This window comes from Austrofundulus limnaeus, unplaced genomic scaffold (genome assembly GCF_001266775.1).
Source record: "Austrofundulus limnaeus strain Quisiro unplaced genomic scaffold, Austrofundulus_limnaeus-1.0 Scaffold253, whole genome shotgun sequence".
NCBI classification, from domain to species: Eukaryota; Metazoa; Chordata; class Actinopteri; order Cyprinodontiformes; family Rivulidae; genus Austrofundulus; species Austrofundulus limnaeus.
In genome coordinates this window covers 34,961-58,516 of record NW_013952655.1, presented here as the reverse complement: position 1 = coordinate 58,516, position 23,556 = coordinate 34,961, and the positions used below count along the sequence as shown (strand labels likewise).

Sequence of the window (23,556 nt, the reverse complement as noted above, 5' to 3'; positions counted from 1 at the left end):
ATATATATATATATACACAAACATACACATACTTATTTTTATTTTAGTTAACTAAAATTAGAACATGAATTGACCATTTATTAAGTTTGGAATGTCTAATTTCATAACACACCTATAGACTTGTACAGATAAGTGTTCTTCATTGAAACATCTAATATATTTGTACTACATACCAGGTGGTCCAGCTGGAATATAGGCTGGATTCTCTGACTCTGTGCTTCCTTCTCTCCTTCAGTCTTCTTTCTCTCTGACTATGAAATCCTCTCTTCTTCACCACTTATGCTGACATCACTTTCCTCATCTTTTTCACCTGTGACCCTCCTGGTCTCTCTATCTTCCTTTCTCAACTCTCAGTCTCTTCTTCCTTCTCATCCCTTGCTTTCTGCAAAAAATAAATCAATTAATAACTGTCAATATCTCTACTTTTAAATTTCTTTTTCATTTTGGTCTGCAATGTGCGAGCATCGAAATTTTTTTTAAATTAGCCCATTATTATCATACAGTAGCTTATCATATCATTATCATAGCAGCTTATTTACTTTCTTGATCTGACAAAACAAACGTAACGTGGTTGAATTGTGCCTCATTGCCATGATATCAAATAAAGGCATCAGTGAAACTGCAGCCCCTAAAAAGCACAACTGAAACCTTATTTTTATATCTAAACTTTTTATTAACTGTTACCATGCTTATTGTAAACAAAACTAACTATGGAAGCTAGCGCTAAGTCACTGTCATCATTACACCATGGACATTTTAGCAGATATTTCATTCATTGCAAACTTCACTTTACTGCTGTGTGTTAAAACATCAGTTAGAGAAACTTACTTTAACTTCAGAAAGTTGGAAGCTCAGTGACTCCACTCTGCAGCAGTCACACTGCCTCGTCAATGTGACACATGTTCTGCCTGCAGAGCGGCAAGCAGTGTTTGATGCAGGGCCGTAACTAATCTTTTCAGGGGCCTCAGATTATATTTAAAATCATATATTTTTGGTAAACAAATATTTATTTTAAAGGTTGTAATGGGCTTTTGGACTAACAAACAGTTAGGAATTACAAATATTTTAGAAACATAAAACTAGGGGTGCTGCTGGGAGGGGGGGCAGCTGGGGGGGCAAGGCTCTACAACATGGGGGCAGTTGTTTTCCCCCCCCACCTTGCCCCCCTGTAGATCCGCCCCTGCAGCAGCATGAGGGAGCTCATGTGTGTGGCAGGCCGTTTTTACATTTAATTGGCTTTACCACCCACACATTCCAGGTAGCTGAAATTGGTTTATGACTGGACACATTAGTTACTTAAATTTTTGAAGAGAGAAATATGAGTAATGCAAATTAAATTGCAGACTTTTTAGTGTTTTGGATTTTTACTTTAAACAGCTGCACATTCTTTTCAGAAATACTAGTAATAAAATTACCATCAGGTGAAAAAGGCTATATCAGAGGTGCCCAAAGTGTGGCCCGTGGGCCAAATTTGGCCCGCCAAGCCATTTGATTTGGCCCACCACTAGTTGTCCTGTTACTAGATTGTAATCTGTCTTATTTAGAAACACTATATTTCCACTTAGTCTTTTCAACAATCGGTCCAACTATACGTACAAGGAGCTGTAGTCAGATAGTCTTAACTCATGGTACTGACTTGCTTTGAATTGTGTTAAGATTAAATATAAAATACAAGTAATTTCAAGAGACATTTATCTTAGATTTAAGTCCAAATCTAGATTTTCACACCTTATAAGACCACATATACTCAAAATTTAAAATTATGAAAAGACTCAGGAGCCTTTGCTGGCCGAGCATACGTTGAATTTTCTCCATGTTCATGGGCTTAAAAATAACCAAACAAACAAAATGTGGACAACCACAATGGCTGCTAGCTTAAATAAAAAAAATGCAACTTTACTTGAGAAGTATTTGTATTTCATGTATTATATTATTGCATTTGGCCCAACTCACTTAGACTGATTTTAATTTTGGCCCTCAGGGAAAATGGTTTTTAGTTTTGGCCCTCTCAAGGAAAATCTTTGGGCACCCCTGGGCAATATACTATATAGGTAGTATACTTTAGGGGAAACACTGGTTAAACTGATGTTAAAATGTTGTCTAACATAAAAGGTAAAATCCTACATTCCAGGGTTCGGCTGTAAAACACCTGCTCCCCCTTGTGGCAGATATCATCTCATCTTCAGAAGCATTATTTTATGTCTTCAGTAAATCAGAAAATAACATCAGAAAATAAAAATCTCTTTATTCAAATTTACATGGCAATGGTGAATAGAAATTTCAGTTGCCAAACTAAGTCTAACTAGTATCACAGTAGGTTAATTATTCAATGGACATACTTAACATTTTCAAGATGATGTCCTTTTCACCTCATTCGAACCACCTGAGTTCTCTGCACTCAGTCAACCATATAAACACCCACCCACCCCCCAGCCCCCCAATCCTCTCATGTACTTACATACACCTTCTGTTCTGTCCTCCCGGTGCCTCCTCTCATTTCTGTTGGCATGCTGAGAGCCCTCCTAACAGACTGTAGCTTATCAGAGTGGTGGGCATCAACATTTTAGGTCTCACTGGTAGTTTGAACGCAGCCCACTGCCCGGTGCCCAGTCGCCAGTGGCCAGAGGCCAGTCACCCAGGCCCAGTCAAGCTGGTCTCCCCCATGTTTGCCAAGGCTAAAGAATTACAGGACTGACTCTGCAGCTATACCCTACCCTCACCCCCACCTTGTGCATCGCATGACTGCACATAGAGGAATTAAGCGCTTGAGTGATGCTTCCCGCCTGGGTTCCCTGAAGAACAAGAGCAGCTGCGTGAGGTCCAGCCTCTGCTCTGTCGTTCCTTGTTTTTCCATCTTTATCTGTTTCTGTCTGTGGCATTGAGCTGCTGTATGTCTCACCACCTCTGGGCCTGTGTGCTGCACTAGTGGGAGTCAGGGTTCTCAACAAGTCAGATCAACTGGATTCTAACAGCTGGAGTGCTCAAACTCTCAGTGGACACATGTATGTACAGGAAGCAATAACAGAAAAGGGTGTAAATAACTTTAAAAGTATCTATTTGTGGTAAGAAACTTGTCTGGATTCCTGATGAGCATGGTGTTGAATAAGGATCTTCATGAATAATACCAGTCAGTATACGTTTCTTTTTTTAAACATTTATTTTGAACATTCCATGGAAAAAACTGGAACACAACAGAAAAACATGACAATATATTTTTGTGACTCTTCAAAATAAAAGCACATCCATTGACTTTTCAATAGTGCACACAATTTTTAGCAACATCAGTTTTTATTCTCTTTAGCTGTTATTTAAATGAACTAATTTAGTCTTGATGAAATTGATGCATCTAAATAATTTTAACATTTCACAACACAGAGCTCCCTCTAAAACAGTGTATTATTCATAAACATAATGTACTTCAAGAAAATTCTGATTATTTTGGAAAAAAAATTTTCATAGTCACTGAATCTGTATTCTGTACAAACAAAAAACCCCAAACCAAAAAATGAACACAAATTGAAGGCCTAGCATTCCTTCAAAAAATGCATATCTCTTGCCACCTTTGAGGCCTGAGTGGAATTTGTATTGTTTCATAAAATATTTTGCTAACAGTTGACTCCAGTTGTAAAAGGTAAAGTTTTAAACCAGATTTTGTGGGATTAGTTAATATGTGTTGGGCATGACTCTTGAGTCACTAATGCCAAGTTTTAGCTCGGTATCTCTAAAATTGTTTTAGTTAAAGCTATTTTTGTTTTTTGATAATATCCTTTACTTGTGGCAGCCATCTTGAGCTGGGTTAATTACAGAGTTGGAGATTCTCATTCAATTATTACATTCTGAGAGTTTCACTTAAATGGGTTCACTGGTTTATGTGATATTTTGCTAACTGTACAGACACCTTTTGGCTGCGCATATTTGATTTTACAAATTGATATGGTTTCACCATTTTTTGTTTTCAGATTGATTGTTCCTCCAGATATGATGTACCATTGTCATATTTTTTATTGCTTGTTTATAAATCATTGATTTATTTTTACCAGCCACACATGGATTTATGGAGTGTGTTTGAATATCTATGGTATCTGTTCTTTGTTTGTGGGAGAGCCCTGTCGTTTGTGGAGGCTAACTCTCCAAGAAGGGAAAATACATCCTTCTTACATGTTTTCTCTGTAAATCACTTGTCATTTTTCCTGTTAGTCAGTTGTTCCACACCGGTCGACGGATAGGTAAAGAAGCATCCAGCCAGTGTTGCCTCAAAGTAGCTAGTTGTTGCCTGTTAAGGAGCTTGTGAAATTGCATTTCAGTGTGAAGGCCAGGTTTTCTTAAGAAGCTGTTGTTGTGTTGTGTTATTCCTATAGACCCCAAGCACAAAGGAGCCATGGCAAGGACCCCCCCCCCCCCCTAGAATTTATAATAATTTTTTTTACAACAATACCTCAGTGAAGAAAGAAAATCGATTAAATGTGCTCTCTTTCACCATCAAGGTCTTCAGCTCAAGTGCTAGAGTCCCAGTAAAAAGCGAATTGACCTCAGAGAGCCTGGCTCCAGTTTGTTACACAGCTGGGGAGGCTTTGTTGAGTAAATTAAAATGGTGCTTAAAGGACATCACAGCTTGTTTCACATTGAAATACTACAATTCTTTCTTGTTTTAAGCTGTTACTGTTTTTTCTGTGATTGTGGTGCATGAATATGCATATTATTATCATGTTTTTGTATTTTTAATTTTACACAATTCTACAGGTGTGATTAAAGTCAGAGATTATCAAATGGTATCTTATAATTTGACCACCAGTTCTCAGTTGTAATTGGGTTCTAGCATTGAGTTGTGAAATAAAGGTTATATATTTTCTCTTGGTTCTATTTAATTAGTTAAAAAAAATAATAATAATAATAAAGGATTTGTGAGTAACTGGGCCTTTGTGATGGGGTTATAAGTAAGTTCCCCACATTGTCTTTCCCTATAAATTCTTGTCTGTAAATAAAGCATATTTTTAATTCACTAACAAGATTCAAACATAACAGTTAGCTTTATAAAAATTTTGTATACATTTTGAAAAAAGCAAAATCCTAATTTGTCTTTGAACTGTCACCAAATTACAGTATATAAGCTGAACAATTATGTTGTCACAATCGATGTGCAGCATGTCTAACATTTTTCAACTTCCAGATCAAAGTTGTCATTTAAGAGGAACATATCGTTTCTCCACTGATAAAGTGCTAATTCGTGCAATTCTCTGGCGTGTGCGCATGTCCATGCTCATAAGATCTGTCACATCAAATGGAGGATTGAATAAGACAGTGTAGTAAGAAATAGGCATCTAAAGTGCATGTGTCGAAAAATTTGCGATAAATTTATCGAAATATGATAATTAAAATACCTTATCCATGGGTCTCTTGAAGGAGATGTTAAAAATATTTTAACAAATGTTTTGAAGCCCTTTTCTGAGCAGTACTAAGGACTAACAAAGATTTTGAGYAAAAAAAAGGCATTTTTTCTACATTCTATTCACTTTAGCAAAGCTATTTTAAATAAAAATATCCAAATATGGTTTGAGGTTTCTTCTTTCAAATGACATCAAGAAGTTATCATTATAATACTCTGAAAAATTAGGATTCAGACAGATTTTACTGGGACCATCCTGAATAGCAAGATAAATCATGCCATATCTCTCATAACGACTCATGATATCCGAATGGCTTAGGCATCACAATTTAGCTTAAAACATTCAAAATCTGAAAATGTGCTCTGTTTATCCATACATTATCTATACATTATCTATACATTATCTATACCTACTTCCTTTCAGAGTCACAGGGGTGACTGRTGCCCATATCCAGCAGTCACTGTGTGAGCTGCGGGGTAAACTCTGAACAGGTTTCTAGTCCATCACAGGAACATGCTACCATTCCCTCTCTCACTCACACCTAGAGACAATTTAGAATTACCAGTGGGATGAAGCTGGAGTACCTGTAGAAAACACACATGCATGGAGAGAACATGCAAACTCTACCCAGAAAGGTCCTCGAGCCAGAATTCGATCAGACGACCTTCTGGCTGAGCTGCATCAGCTCTACTAACTAAGCCGCCTGTGCTACCAAATATGACTTAATCCCTGAGTATATGTTACGCAACGTATATAATTACAGAGTGCAGAATCAACTCAACACTTAGAAAAGTTGATGGAAAACTTCAGATCAGAGATTGCGGTTATTTAATTCATTTGCAGAAACTGTTTTATAATCAAGCCATGCACCTTAGTGCCCAGCCCACACAGGCTTACAAGACACATCAAAACATATACAAACAAACAGTATAATAATGAGTATTTATTTTTAGTTTGTAGCATAGCTCTTTGGCCACCACAGTATAGCAGCCTTTGCAAACATAAAAAATTTCTATAATTCAACCAGTTTTATAGATATCCACCTAAAATTGTCTGTATGTAGCTGAGAGTTAATACCAACCCATACTCCAAGCTCTAATCCATTGCACAAAATCTTTTTACCTCCGCCAAGGGCGAGGTAATGTTTTCGGTCGCGTATGTCTGTCTGTTTCTCTGTCTGTCGGTCTATCTGTGGACAGCATTACTCAAAAACTTGTGGACGTCATGACATTTTTACCACATGTGGGTACTGGACTGAGGAACACACCTTTAAATTTTGGTGATGTTCTGGATCACGATGCAGATACAGGAATTTTTTTCTATTAACACTCAGAGATAGGCAAAGCTGTGATGCTTTCACAGGGCTTCTGTAAATAAACAGTGAGCTGGATTGGAAAGCATGGACTTCAAACTTTATAAAGTAATGTTAAAACCACATTTAATGATGAATAATTTTTGCCGTAATATGCGCATTTACAGAATGTTTTGTGACCAGGAAGTGCGTGACTGCGCCATGAAACATATTTTTCCCATTTCCTCAAACACACCACATTTCCGAAACAACCAATTAAAACAGTTTCTCGCTACTAGGCTTGTAAACAGAGAGCTGCCGGGCCTCAAAGTTTGGAGATGGTGGAAGCCAGGAAGCACTTTATAAAGACAGTCAAACCATTACAAACTCAGACAAGGGGATAAAACAGATGTTTTACACAGTGAAATATGACTGATGAAAACTTAGGAGCTTAATCCRACACCAGTTTGACGATGAATAACGTCGGGTGACGAATCTGACTTTTTTTTTCACACTGGACTCCCCCGAGAAGAAATTCCGTGCATACTGCCTGCTTAAATATTCGCTACGTCAGAACTTATTAGGCAAATGTGTTTCTATCTCTGCTTTTGCGCATTAACTTTTACAGGATGGGGGAAATGGTCTTGGCGGAGGTTTGCACTCTCCGAATGCTTCTAGTTTATTTTTAAGATTTTGTTAATAACTATTGGAGTCAATGCTAAAATATCTCCAGAACCAGTGGACAGATTTTTACTGAAACTTTGAGAAAGTAATCATTTGATGTACAGGGGTTGGACAATGAAATCGAAACACCTGGTTTTAGGCCACAATAATTTATTAGTGTGGTGTAGGGCCTCCTTTTGCGGCCAATACAGTGTCAATTCATCTTGGGAATGACATATACAAGTCCTGCACTGTGGTCAGATGGATTTTAAGCCATTCTTCTTGCAGGATAGTGGCCAGGTCACTACATGATGCTGGTGGAGGAAAACGTTTCCTGACTTGCTCCTCCAAAACACCCCAAGGTGGCTCAATAATATTTAGATCTGGTGATTGTGCAGGCCATGGGAGATGCTCAGCGTCACTTTCATGTTCATCAAACCAATCTTTCACCAGTCTTGCTGTGTTTATTGGTACATTGTCATTCTGATACATGACACTGCCTTCAGGATACAATGTTTGAAACATTGAATGCACATGGTCCTCCAGAATGGTTCGGTAGTCCTTGGCAGTGRCGTGCCCATCTAGCACAAGTATTGGGCCTATGGAATACTATGATATGGCAGCCCAAACCATCACTGATCCACCCCCATGCTTCACTCTGGGCATGCAACAATCCGGGTGATACACTTCTTTGGGGCTTCTCCTCACCGTAACTCTCCCTGATGTTGGGAAAACAGTAACGGTGGACTCATCAGGGAACAATACATGTTTCACATTGTCCACAGCCCAAGATTTGCGCTACTTGCACCATTGAAATCAACGTTTGGCATTGGCACGAGTGACCAACAGTTTGGCTATAGCAGTCCGGCTGTGTATATTGACCCTGTGGAGCTCCTCCTGACAGACAGTTCTGGTGGAAACAGGAGAGTTTAGTTGCACATTTAATTCTGCCGTGATTTGGGCAACCGTGGTTTTATGTTTTTTGGATACAATCCGGGTTAGCACCCGAACATCCCTTTCAGACAGCTTCCTCTTGCATCCACAGTTAATCCTGTTGGATGTGGTTCGTCCTTCTTAGTGGTATGCTGACATTACCCTGGATACAGTGGCTTTTGATACATCACCAAGACTTGCTGTCTTGGTCACAGATGCGCCAGCAAGACGTGCACCAACAATTAGTCTTCTTTTGAACTCTGGTATGTTACCTATAAGGTTGTGTGCATTGCAATATTTTGAGCCAAACTGTGCTCTTACCCTGGTAATTGAACCTTCACACTCTGCTCTTACTGGTGCAATGTGCAATTAATGAGTTTGGTCCGTAGTAGCTGAGAGTCATTCACAACACGTACTCTGTGCACAGCACGTTGCACAACATCTTTGCTTAAACAAAAATATTTAAAAGATTTTTCTCAAAAATTTTGTTAATTTTAGCATTGACATAACAAAAATGAATCATTAGATGTTCTGTTTAAAAGCTTTTTACACCAAAACACAAATATTGGAAGAGAAATGAAAAACTATAAAGCTATACCTCCGTCTCTGATTTGAACCGATCTCTTGATTGTTTATCATTCTTCATTATTTAAACAGTCAAACCACTGCAGCATGAAATTAAATTTAAGGAAATATTTAAGGCATATTTAATTATTCATTAATTTTTACAGGTTTAATCAATCGAGCTTTTTTTTTAAATGTTCTGCTCACATCTAACTCAGCCCTTTTCACCTGATGGTAAAACAACATCAAACCTTTGTGCTGTTAAATCCAGTTTGTTTGTTGTTTTTTTGACACATTTTTAAGTGCTATCACATCTCATGAGATTTCAAAATATTACATTAGATTGTATATAATTTACAAAGTTTGACCAAAACAGCTCCATCCTGATCTTAATTTAAAATGGTACGAAAAGAGCAAGGCCTATTTTTTTCTTTGTTTTGTTTCTCCAGATTTATACTTCCTTTTRTCTGAGACAGTAACAACATGCTCGAGGCAAAGGAATAATTTACTGCACATCTCTTTACCTGGTTCTGTTTGCTCTGGTTGTTAACTTTAGAATCAGCAGTCTTTAGTAGCTGTCAGATTTGTTTTGCCAAGTCAGTAGCTAGATGCTTGTCCCCTGGTGGTGCTTTTATAGAATTAATCAAGAGTGGTTTTGTCTTTCTTACCACCACAAAAGTAGGCCAGATAGTGTGTAGCAAAATCTGTTTGCTTCTCTGTGTGTGTGTCTATAAGTTACATGTCAGTGGTTTCTCTTGGCCTCAGATGGCAAGAAAACAAGCTTTTTATGCCTTGCAGTCACAACAAATTAGCGACTGAATAAGACATTTGGTGTTGCCTGGCCTTCCTCTTGACTGGCTGCTCTGCATGAAGTGAGCTGTCCTTGGCCCTCCACTCTGCTGCGCTGAGAGTGAACATGCATGAAGCCAACTGGCTGTACAATTTGACAGCCTCTCAAGTCAACTGTGAAACACATTAAAGAAGCTGCAAAAGGTCTGTTTAGAAATCTCTTCTTGCAGACCCTTGTTGTTGTTTTTGATTAGATCAGTTTAATTTTTCACTTCAAATGGCTGTCGGGCAGAAAACGCCACTGCGGCTGCTGGTACACAAAAGCAGCTGATGTTGGTTTAAAACGAAAATGAACATGTTTTTGTTTCATGAGAGAGAATTGTACTGCATAAAGTCTACTTCTAAGATGGCTCAATAAAATGTCAGGACTTCAATGTTCATTGATTAAATGATGTCCATGTACACCTTTTAATGTACCTCGTAAGAGGAAACAAGTTCCTCGTTTCTCTGTATCTCTGTGAAATGAGCAGTAAGTACAGGAAGTGTTGGTGTACATGCATGCATGTGGCTGAGCTTGAGCACCTCAGTGCTTTCCTCTTCCCTAGGGAAAGACTCCACAGTGTCACTGCTGCCCACACTCGGTGGCTGAGCAAGGAGGGCCAGGTGGTGGTGCCGAGTGCAGCACACTCAAGCGTGGATGCAGCGCATGCTGACATTTGCCTCCGTTGACTGCTGCAGGGACAGGAAAAATCTGCTTTTCCATATGCTTGTGCTCGTTACAACCCTCCCCTACACCCTCTACTTCCCCACACTGCCCTCTTCTGTCCGCCTCCCCCTCCCTCCCTCCAGTCTCAACCAGATGGCTCCCTGAACATTGTTTACCTTGGGTGGCGGTCCCAGATGTAGAGTGTGTCCATCGGCATCCCTGTTCCTCCCTTTGGTTTTCTTCATTCCTCTGCACTCTTTCATAGCTCAAGTGCCAGTGATGGCTTCTAAATTCAAAAATTCTATGAAGTCAGATGATTTATTATCACTCATCACAAACACAGCAAGTAAGCATCTTGATTTGCATCACTTTGGCTAGTTTATTCACACTTACATAAGCATGTATATTCTTAAACACCTTTCCAGTTTCACACACTAAATCAAACAAATGTTTTTTGTTTKTTTTTTTTTACTTATTGAATCTTCAGTATTTCCCAATCCATGCTTGTTTGCCATGCATTTGTGTGTGCTGACATATGGGAGATCCCTTATGKCTGCATATTGACGATGAAAATGGGGCTCCAGATGTTGCCAGCACAGAGGGCCAGATGCATTTAGTTTCACTGGACAGAGTTCCTCAACAGCATGTCATCTCGACAAGCTGAATCTCACCCTTTTCCTTTCCTACCCTTAAAGGTAGAGTTTTACTGGGCTGAGATTAGTTGGTGAACAGCGTTCATGAGGGAAACACCAGAATGTCTTGTGACTTTCATTTCTCAACTTCCTCGCATGAGTCACAGRGGGGGACAGCCCAGCTGCTTCAGTTTTAAACATATGTACCGGTAAATATTTTGAGAGAAAAGTACATTTTTAGAGTTGTACTGAACTTGTTTAAATGCACCTGAATTATGTTGTGGGCATCTCCAACATGTCCATGAAGCTGTCCGCTGACAAACAACATCAGAAGAAAATGCTTGGATCGAATAGCCTTTTGCTATCTTAATATCAAAAGTGTACTCATTAAGATTAAACCATAAATGTGGAGGCAGTCGCCAAGGTGGGTACAAAGTGAGTAAAGCCAGGTACATCATAGAAAAACAGAAGGAAATTGTGAACAGCTGTGGATAAGAAACTCTGCCAACACAGCCATGCAGCTTACTGATCACTTGGTCGCAACAAAATTTCCTGTATTTTTTTCACAAATTTCCTACAGAGTTTTTAGTTGCTAACCAAGGAGGTTATATAGAACAACTGGAGTGCTCAGAAACCACGTGACCGTGTGATTGGCTGGTGAAGCTAACGGCTAACGTAAAACGGTCAAAAGTCTGGATTTACTATTACTGTACATGTTGATGACAGAGCAGGAAAAAAGGACTGACGATGTAGAAATCATAAAAAATGTTAATAATAATACTGACAAGATTATTATTAATATTTTACAGCTTGTATAATATATCTAATGTTTTAAATAATGTCAGAAAAGCTGTTTGTGTTATGGATTTATTAATAGAAGATAAACAGGAAAATGTGTCATTTCACAACACAAGTCAGCAGATTTGATCTTATTTAGCTCAATGTGATCTGAGCAGAACTGAAGCTAATATAACAGTTTAAAATTAAAATAATCTTATAAAGTCCATGTAATCACTGTTATTTATTGAACTGGTTAGCAGATATTAGCTTGTGGAGCATACAGAGTGTAGCACTGTTGAACCATGTTACAATTTAACACAAACTATTAAATATTACAGCTGATTTGTCCTCTGATTAATATTTAGACCTACAGAGTGTAAAATACTATTATAAATGTCTGATTAATATTTAGACCTACAGAGTGTAAAATAATATTAAAAATGTAAGTATTTTTAGGTTCCTGTTAGAGGAACCTGACCTGTTGAGAAGATGGTTAGCTAATAGAGACAAGTTTCATCCGATAACGGGTATACAGAGAACATTTTCAAAATGACTGCTAAATATTTATAATTCTTATTTTTATGACAGTAAGAAGAAATAATAAATATACTTTATTCATAGCTGAAGTCATTATTTTTCAACTAGCTAAAGTCTAAATTACAGGTTGACTTCAGGTCTGGTTTAGATCATTATTTATAAATTGTATATTTTTCTGCTATATATCTGCTGTTTTACATGACTGTTGAATGAAATTAATATAGTTATTAATTTATTGTAAAAACATGACCGATAATCTGTGAAACAGATCCAGTTCTGCTTGCTGTTTATCTATTAGTTTCTAGAGTGGCTGTGCGCTGTTGTCCTGTTTGTTCTCTGTTTCTGCTCCTCCATGCTGTCACAGACACTAACAGWGGACAGGATGGGCAGGACTCAGTCTAGTGTTCTTATTCAAGTCAATGTTGCTATTTTATTATTATTTATTATTATTTAAAATTATTTATATTATTATTATTAAAAAATTAAAAAATAAAATTAAAAAGTCTATGTTGCTAACCTATCTACAATTGCAGCCCAGCGAGATACCCTTAACTCCAAGACAAGGAAAAAGACATGCACATTATTTTATGTCATCCATAACAGTAAGCTGTAAAACGAAAGCAAAATTAAACCAACTTTTTTTGTCATTAGTCAATGTTTTTATTTGTTCAAGTGCATTTTTCCCCCACAATTGTTACAAAAAAAACATTCTTTTTTTTCAACTTTTTTTTTTTTTTGAAAAGCGTAAACTAGAAGTTGCCAGGAAATGAATAAAACAAACAATGAACATTTCAGTCGTTGTGGCCAGGACACAAGTGATAATGTCCTTGRCTCTAAGGAAAATTGCTTTCTGGGTAGCGGCCAGCAGTAGGGTTACCCATTGCTGGAGGTTGAATAGCAGTGTTAATGAAGGTGTTGTGCACAAGAAGTACTCTATAAACTGAAGAAGTGTGAACACAAGGCCATTTGTACATGGAAGGCAAGTGTCACACTAAAGATGTGGGTTCTTATGATGGTCTATGGCTCAGTAGATTTTCTTCTGTTTGTATGTAAGCAGGTCAGGATTGTGACCTCGCTGCAAGCCTGCTGTGTTGACTGGTCTGTGTGGGTGAAGTGTTTATGGAGTCTTTTTGTGTGTGTGTGTGTGTTTATTCTCAACATTTGCTTTGATTTCTCTACAGCCTTTAGTTCTCAAGGTGCTAACGTAAGTCTCTGTAAGAATTGGCCTTTTTGTATTGATTTTTCTTTTTTTTATTATCACCTCACAGTGGAATAATCTCTAGTTTTCTTAGCATTGGAAATCTCATTCAACTCTGTCATAACATTCATGTCAGCCATCGTAATTCTAAAGGAACTTTTTAAATTAGGTTCATTATTCATCTATTGACAGAATATTTAAAAACACATGAAGATTAATACGATTTCTTTAAATTATTTCTTTACAGTAATGCAGTAGTTCATATATACATAGTACTGTAACCTTTTGTACCTTTTGTACCTCTTTTGACACTGTAGTGCAGTCTTCTCATGACAGTAGTCAACTTTAATTATCTCTTCTTATTTTAGTGAGGATTTTTTTTAACTCGTGCTGGATTGTGATAAAATGTGTGTCTAAGAAATAATAAATGAAAATGTTTTTAATAGAGTTTATCATAATAAATAAATACTAATGATGCATATTTTAAAATTTAATATTTTTCTTTATTTGTTAGGTTATGTGTGTTCTAAATGTTACATAAAATATAATTTGGAAAATGTGATTTGTAATTTTATAAGAATAAATTAAAAGCAATATTTTTTCAACAATAAATACAGACGGAGATTGACCCTAGGCTTGAACCAAGTTTTGAAATTTGCCCCCTCCTGTGTAACTGATTTTGATACCCCAGTATTAGGTCATTGGCTGCTAGATAATTAATTTCAATTTGTATTTGATTGGCATAATTGTGGTGAGCAGAACAATTACAGAAAATGGAAAAATATCACTGCTCACAATACTGTACCTACAATTTTACAAACTAAATTGCCATCTTAATAAAATATTCATATTTTCATTCTGCTCGGTATGTTTTTTTTTCCAAATATAACTACTTTTTCATCATTTTTACCTAACCCTGTTTTTGATATTAAAATTATAAAAAGTAAATACAACAAAATGTTTGTGTGACCTTGTCTGCACTTTGTTTTCTGAATCCTAGTGTGATAAAATACACTTTATTTTTCCAGCCACTCACACATGAACCTCACACGTTATTGAGTCCTAAAAGTTTGGACTTTCTTGTCAGCTGCTGGCATGTAATCAGCTCCCACAGCTCCAGTACCTACTGTAGTTGTTCTCCTGTTTTATGCTCTGTTAGAGTTTAACCATCTGTGTCGATGTTTTTGTTGAAGGTTAGTTTTCATTGGTCATTGGGAGTAACAGCTGTCTTTGGAGAGCAGTGTCTTCAACCCCAGCCCCCACTCCTCCCTCACTAACCAGCAGAAACTCAAACAGCTGTCATCTGCTTTCCCAAATGACCCAGCTCTCCATCCAGCTGCCATGCCAGCTCCCTACTCCCAGCTCCAGTCTCATTTTAAGGCACAGTCCTTTCTTTTGGCATTGTGCCTCAATCACAGTTAACAAGAAGTAGCAAAAAAAAAAGGAGACAAAAATGTCAGTGTCATTCTCAAATCGACCACCATCCCAACTGCTGCAAATTTGATTTCAATCTTATAAAATGTAGCCTTAAAGGAAAAATCAAGTGTGTGATTTTGAGAGGGCCCCACTTTTAATTGTAAGGACATTACCTGCAGCCCTACGATGTGGCTGATAAAAAATACGTGTCCTTTTGTCTGTGTGATTTCTAGCTGTTTCACCCAAGATAATGAAACTGCGAGAAGAAGCRTCAGATTATTCCGACCCATCCAGAGGAAAGGTTTCAGTGCTGAACAGCACTTTGGTCCCTGTTAAAGGAATAACCAACCTTGGAAACACCTGCTTCTTCAATGCTGTCATGCAGGTAGGTAAAGTCATTGTGTGAATGCCATCAAGCTTTCACTGTTGAGATCATGTTTGCTTCCGGACGTATTTCGGCACGGATCTTGTTCTGCARTTTTTGTGTTATATCAACAAATTACTGTATATATCAAAACGTTCAGCTCCTTCAGGACATTCCAGCTATGACTTTTGGTATTTCAGCAATTTATAATTTTTTGAGATATGATGACATTTAAGGCCATGTTTTTCTCATTGGAAAATAAATGGAGTTTTCAAAATCCTTTAAATGTTCATAAATCTTTACTGTACTTATACCTTTTTCTGGTTCTGCTTTTTTTAAAACTCATTTCAGCTTCTATCGGTTTCTATTTTGATGATTTGCTGTTTTCTGTTTGTAAGATAATTTACCTTTTTTCAGCTAAATTCACCTTTATGTGATAATTTCCACTTCTTACTGCTTAATTCAGCAAATGCGCTCTTTGTCTGTGTTATAATTTCAGCTACTTTTAAATCTATTTTTAGACATTTCAGTTTTTTTAGGGGTTAGGTGCCAATTTCCTTAATTTTGGGAGATTGGCCGATCCTTAGATAAGATCGATAGAGAAGATTGTTAGGCTTTTCTACCTCCACAAAGTTCTGAAAATCAGCCACTATCCTCTTTTGCTCTGCTCTGCTAATATCCAGTTAAAACAAGTTTGGATTGTTTCAAGGGTATTGTTCAATGTATTTCAGTAAAATAACATTTGAACATTGAAGTTGTTAGTATTATTATTGTTGTTATTGTTATTGTTACTGTATAACATCTGACAGTGTCAGCTATTTAAAAAATCAGTATCGGCCAAAATCGGAATCGGCAGGTCAGAATTTTTAATGATCCTCCGATCATTAAAGATTGGCAAGAAAACTGGAATCAATGCCCCCCTATTTCTTTTTTTAGCAAGTCAGCAAAAATCTTTCAGCATTAAGCAATCACACTGCAATTTTAAAGAACTGCAAATTCTCTAGGTATTGCAGTAATTATTGACTAAAAAACTGCATGTTCTTATGCCTTATGTCCTTATAAATACAGCCTCGTTCTACAAGCCCAGTCCTCAGTAAAGCAGCATCTGTTCATACAGCGACTGAGTGTAAGCAGGTCATGTTGTGTAGAATATTCAGTGCAGCACTAAATACAGAGCTGGCTTCAGCACGTTYACCTGCATAAACATGAGAGGCTCTCAGTTGGTTCAGAGCATGTTGACAACATAACAGAGTTATAGAGCCTCCTCCGTCTTTCTCTGGTCATGTCATGGTGACTGCAAACTGACGTGCCTCTTCAACAATGAAGCTGTTTTTTTTCCGCCATTTTGTTAATCACCCTCAGGGTCTTCTTCGTTGATTGAAATTCGAGTGAGCGCGCTTTGCATTCTCCCCCCCGCCCCCTCCCTGTCTGTTTGTATTGTCTCCTTGAAAATTGCAATCTTTTTGGTGAAAACACATAATTGTCAGAGGATGAGCTGTGTCTGTATTCACAATGCCAGCGTCATTGTGTGTTTTCCATAGCAACAGTTTTTATTGGCAAAATGTGACAAAACAAATATCTCTTGAAGGGAAAGGAGATGGTGCTTCTGTAACGTGAAGGTACAATGATTGTTTCAGGCCAACTGCGCCAAGGATCCTTCTTTATAATGAAAATCTAAAAATCATAGATAATTTTTAAATTCTCTTTCATCAATAATGAGTTCACCAGAAGTTTATAAACTCCACTAAAATGGGCATAGCAGTTCACACAGGTATTATATTGGAGCTTTTTAAATATCCACAAGCAAAGTTAAAATCATTTTTTGTCTTTTATTGTTCACACATTTACTGCATGTCCCTCCATTATTCTGAAAATTTTGATTGATATTACACATTGTATTCAGCCRGTTAAACATTTGTTTCTGTAACTGAATCAGTGAATCAGTCTCAAAATCTGTCCTCTTTGTACAGAACCTGTCACAAGCACACATGCTCATTGACCTGATCCAGGAAGTGAAGGAGAAAGGCTACAAGCTGAAGATCTGTCCACCTGTTGAGACAAACCTGGTACAGTATGCTCCAGTTGATTCTTCAGTTTTCTAAATTAAACTAAAAATATAAATGGCAAATATAGACTGTGAACAATTGAAATGTTTTTAATAAAAAAACACTTAATAAAAACAAAAATATAAACAAAATAAGATACTTGTTTGTAGGAAAAGGCTAATTTGAGTCATTCAAAGGGAAAGTTTAAATCTTATAAATTTTCAGATAATGTACCTGTTTTTCTGAGTTTGACCAATAAAACAAACTAATCTAAATAAGCAAATGGAGAACTACTTCCTTGTTGATGCATAAAATATGGTTTACTGTCACTCTGCTTTTTTATTCCATTATTGACACACCTATCCTGCTCTAACTTTGGGAACTATACTTTGAATTTGACTCTTCTTGTTACAGAATCCTCTAACAGTCACACTGCCCAGCCCAGAGCCCCTGACTTCAGCCATGATTCACTTCCTGCAGAGCATGAGGGAGCCAGGAAAAGGCCCTGTAAATCCAAAAACCCTCTTCAACCAGCTCTGCCAAAAGTAAGATTCAACCCTTTTTATTTCTCACTACGAAACAAACATTTCTCGTTTTTCTAATGCTTGAATGTATTTATCAATTCTGAGCTCACCTGTACACATGAGATCTAGGACTGTGCTTTATCATACTACTCATGTCTTTTGATGTCACAATACCTTTATGTACCCTAATATACACAACGCATCAGAAGAGGGTCCACATCATTTGCACTCCAACACAAATAGTAATGCAGATTGGAAAACAGAGTTTACACATCATTTTAACCTGCATATCAAAAATTGCATTCACTAGATGTTAGGGCTGGGCAAAAAAACAATAAATATATATAGTTRTAAATGATATATCAAAAGAAAATATGTTCAATAGAAATATTGATAGTTTTGTTGAACTCCAAACCAGAACTACACAGCATTCTAGCCCAGTTAAGAAAGGTTGGTGGCCTCCACTAACTCCCTCACTCTTTGGTAAGCTAGCAACATCTTATTGAGTAGCATGTTTATGTTTCGCCATCGTACCTCGTAACTGCTCAAAAAGAAAAMATAAGGAAGGAAAGAAGAAAATGAGTAGGTCTGGGTATCATGGCCAATTCTCTAAATCGATTCAATTTCGATTCATAAGGTTCTGAATTGATTAATCATGATTTGATTTACAAATTTGCAAAACACATATTCACTTTATTTTTTCTCTTCACCGTAAACAACAGGTTTTAAGGGCAAACTTGTAAATTGGACAATTTAATCTTGAAACAAAACTGTCTCGAGTTTCAAAGGTTTAAAATTCAAAAGGAATTGCAGGTGACAGTGTTGTTGATTTCATTAATTTGTAAGAAACTAAGAATAATTTTCTTGATAAATAAGAAGTGACGGTAATAAGGTTGCTGGAGAAGGGGTGGGCTAATATAAGTATACTTCTGTAAATACAATGAAAATTGTATATTTGTAATGTTTCTGTTACCTTCTGTTGTGTTCAATAAAACTTATTAACTAAAAATAAATGATACAACTACAACATTTYGTCACTGAATTTCATCAAGACGTTTCTTAAAGTTTAAATTTGAATAAGATTTTGTTAGAATGTCATTTTTCATTCATTTATACATGCCAGGGAGAATGGTTTCAGTCAGATGTTTACATAAGGTAGTTTTGGCTCGAAGTCTGCTTCGTTGTCTGTTACTGTGTAAGAGCGCAAATCTTTGCAAACAAAAGTTGCCATGGTCTCTGTTATCGTTAAGTCCTGCAGAGAGTCGGCTGGTAATGTTAGTGATTCCTTTACTTAGTTTCTTTTGTTTTGCCCCAGACAACTTGTAATCAGAACGTTGGCGCTGAACATCAACCGGATGTAAATAAATGGCAAGCCAAGAGTGACACAAAATACAGAAATGCGCCTCAGCTTCATCACACACAAGACACAATGGGGAAAGTCGATCTCATGCCCTATGAATCGATTTTACCAAATTTAGCTTAAATCTATCCAATATTGATTATTTTTCCTTTTTTTACCCAGCGCTAAAAATGAGTGCAACAACTGGAGAGGAAATTGAGGACAAAAGAGGAAAGATACTGGTCCTTATTTCAACTACTGTAGTTAAAATAAAAAATAAATAAAACAACAATTATCAGTATTGACTAATATGAAACCTTTATATTGTGGTCAGGGCTGATAGTACTCCGGCACTGTGCCGGATTTCCGGCTTTCCTCCAGGGGGAAAAAAAAGAATCATACCTGTACGACTAAATATTTAACAGCCATTTCTCTGGGCCATCAGATGAGCAGATTTCACTTTAAACACACTAGACAGGCCTACTAGCCAATCAGAAATCAGATGGAGGCGGGACTTGGACATCGACAAAACTTTGATTCAAATCCAGCAGAAGCTGGAGCGGTGCTCAAATTGAATTTCTTTGTTAGAACAAGTATGAAAAATTACTGGAAACGATATTGAAGCTGGCAGATTTTTAAAAACCAGCTGTCAGAGAAGAAAAACCAGCGGAAAGATATTTATTGATTTCTCCACCGAGAGACGAGCCTCGCAGATGATGGATGCTAACGTTAGCAGAACAGCAGCAGACAGGGGGAAGAGAGGCAGGYGTGGCTTTGATCACAGTGCCCCAGGAAACAACATCTGACCAACAGGTGCGTGTTTACTGAGAGAAACTGAGTCAGGTGTTGTGACAAAAGTTCAGGCTCAGGATTTTTTTCCACTATCACTCCTGATTGTGGTACATTTTTCTGCCATATCGCCCAGACCACTCAGATCAAACAACAAGAGCATCACCTCAACTGTATGGCTGATACAAACAGAAAAAAAGATGCTTCTGTCCCAAGACCAGAATTTATTTTGTTGTCATGTTTGGGTCATGCACACCGATAATGAGGGGACCCAGTGAGGGTTAGAGCAGTGTGTGGAAGCTGCTATATTACTGAAGGGATTTTACCACAAAATGACAGACCTCCAACAGAACAGTGTCTTTTAAAATGTGCAAAAAAAAAAAAAAAACACACAAAGAACTGTTTCCACTAAAAGAAATTTGATTCACCATTTGAAGAAAAAAAGACATGTCAGGTGGAGACACAAGCAGTTGCACATGTGGTGTGAAGGTTAAAAATACAAAAGCACAGGAGCATTAATCATTGGGTTAAACTTTGAATGATTGGAGGTTTATAACAAAACAAAATACTGTTGTTGTTACTTGTTGTTTGGCCAAATTGTAGAAGCCTCCCAGATGCAATTTATTTTGCTTCTCTTCGTTTACAATTTCATTTCATTTCATTTCATTTAAGAAATGAGTTAAATTTCAATAGGTGACTGTGTATTTTCTGATTATTGAAGAGTCAGAACATTAAATTACTTCAATGTTTATTAAATATTTGCTTAGACAGTTCTATTTTACTGAAGATCTTGTTAGAAAACACCTTAATGTTTGAACTCAAAAGCAACTTATTAATACAGTAAAGAGTTGCTGTTGCAGAAGCCTTGTAGCAATAAATTCACATTATGCAAAAATGAAAGATAAAATACATTTATTTTCACAAATTAATGCTACCACACATAAGCTAAAATCACAGATAAATTATTTATTTGTTTTTGTGAATTAATATTATTTTTCGGGTGTTTGGCTCATCCCTCGGGGGTATCTCAAGAAACCCTCAACAAAAAAGTAAAATTGTGCTTATTGATTTACTGAGTAACTTATTGGCCATTATGTGAAATAAACACCTCACATGTTAACTTAAGCACCAAATGGCAAAGTTTTTATTAGTTGAATGTTGATGAACTTTAAATATTTTCACTCTATCAGACTATGGTTCTGTTGTTACAAGGCTGACATATTCTATATTTATTTCAAATTAAATGAATGCACTAGTGAACATTTTTAACCAGCCAGAGTCAGACAGTACCTGGTTCCATCACAGTTCCTTTCACACACTCCAACCTCAGAACTTACAAACCAATCTACATCTTATCAAATGTCTAGCAGCAGCTAAATATTTGTTGCGCTTCTGTTACATGCCTCAGTGCTGTTCCACCTGTGTCATATTTGATCCAGATCCAGGTCTAACAATGTGTATGACAGGAACACACACACACACAGCTTGGCATTGTGTGATGTGAACAGTGGCGTTCTCTTTTATGAACAGTGTGACTATCTGGTTGGCTGACTTTGTGATGGAGCATGGTGCACTGCTGGTTGGGTTCACCCTCATTATGTGTACGAGGTAGGGGGGTTGTCTTGCACTGTTTAGTAGTGCAGGTGGGTAAACAGGGCATTTAATGTTGGATGACTGCGTGTTTCTCTGGTGCAGCTTTGACAGTTATTCTGGTACCTAGCTGACATCAGACAGACTGCTACATGTGCTCTTGTGTTGTGAGTGTGCGTACATGAACTGCCACCTCACCATGCACCACTTTGGTCTGCAACACACATGCAGGCAATTGTGCATTCAAACGTCAAGCATTGCCCACACCTTAATGCACTCATGTCTGGTTTTAGGCAGGACACCTATTAAACACATCTAAAGTTTATGACATGTACTTTAAAAGGTAGGTGAACTAGTTTGAACAGTAAACCTCATTTGATAGACATTTGCTTCAGCTATAAAAATAAGACCTTAAAAATACTGTAGGCTGTTGAGTTTTTATAAAAAAAAAAAAAAAAAAGAATGTCACGTTGACATAGCCATTATGTTACTTCAAATGACACATACCAGTTATCTGGTACGATCTCCATCCAGCTTAAACGTTAACTTTGAACAATGTAACTAAAAATGAGGAAGAACATATGGATGAAGAGGAAAGTTGGACAAGCAGTTTGTATTTTTGCTGCTTGAAAATGGTAGCCCAAATGGAGAGCATATACTACAGAGCTCCACCTTGTATCACAAGCTGTTTCCGACAGGCTTTAGGATCAAAACACGTTTTCATATATATTATATATACTGTATTATACTGTATATTACTGTTGGCAGCACGGTGGCTCAGTTGGTAGAACAAGGTCGCTAGATCAAATCCCAGCCTGGGGATATTTCTGGGTAGAGTTTGCATGTTCTCGCTGTGCATGTGTGGGTTTTCTCCAGGTACTCCGTCTTCCTCCCACAGATTGTTAAGTTAATTGGTATGTAAACTCTAAATTGTCCCTAGGTGTAGTAAGAGAGTGAATGGTTGTTTTTCTCTGTGTGGCCTGTGATGGACTGGAGACATGTCCAGTGTGTACCCTACCCCTCGTGCTGTGACTGCTAGATAATAAAAATTTACAAATATTTGTGTCACTCCATCCATCCATCTATCCATTAGGGTTGGGCATAATCGTATCGTGTGCGATTAATCGTCAGAAAAACATTAATCGATTATTTTTTGGCACTTGACGATTAATATGATTAATGCAACCAGGCAGAGTCCACTCTGTGCTCCTCCCTGCTTCAAATATGACAAACATAAAAAAAGGTTCTGTGATTTATTTATCTATCAACACAATTTAAAAATTGATGTATAGCCTGAAGTCTGTGATTTTGACACAATTTGGAACAGATTTTTTGAAAATCAAATCTTTCCCACTAAATTGGTCATGTGACCAGGACATAAAGGTGTCCAGGGACTCCAGGGGGTTAATCGTCTAATTAATCGTTCTCGGCTAAATACCACAATTAATCGTGATTATTTTTATTGCCGATATTGCCCAGCCCTACTATCCATCCATCCATCCATCCATCCATCCATCCATCCATCCATCCATCCATGTATGTGCTGGAGCCTATTCAAACTGAAACTTTGTTCCACTGGATAACAGATCTTAGCTTTCACATTAGAGCCAAAGCTAAAATATATGGCATTGGCTCTTAAAAGAATTGCCACATCTTCTCTGCCATTGGAAAACAGCGTCTTTTGCTGATGCTATTGAAAGTTTTGAGTTTCTGCTACCCCCCAGGTGCTGCCAATCAGGTGCCCAGTATACGATTTGTTGCCAAGAAGCATTGTTACAATAAAAAAAATAATCTACCAAACACAAATTACCTTACTTTTTTGCTGTTTGCTTTATTAGAAATAGCTTTTTGTTTTTCAACTCAAAATTTTGTATTTTCACTGAAATAAAAATTTGCAATAATCTATTTAAAGGGATCCCCGATTAGTTGTAACATTAGACTTTATTTAATAAACATACATTTTAACTGTAAAATAAAGACTGTAAAATACTGTAGGCTGTTTAGTTTTTATC

At 37.2% G+C, this 23,556-nt stretch overlaps 1 protein-coding gene across 1 annotated transcript in view; it reads left to right on the top strand.

Moving 5' to 3' along the window:
• The window catches only part of usp45 (ubiquitin specific peptidase 45), a 60,658-nt gene that overhangs the window by 8,176 nt on the left and 28,926 nt on the right, over positions 1-23,556 (top strand). The window contains exons 6-8 of the mRNA XM_014020456.1: positions 15,127-15,278; positions 17,228-17,323; positions 17,717-17,847. Of these exons, the coding sequence (XP_013875910.1) occupies positions 15,127-15,278; positions 17,228-17,323; positions 17,717-17,847 (379 nt within the window). The remainder of the gene's footprint in view (positions 1-15,126; positions 15,279-17,227; positions 17,324-17,716; positions 17,848-23,556) is intronic.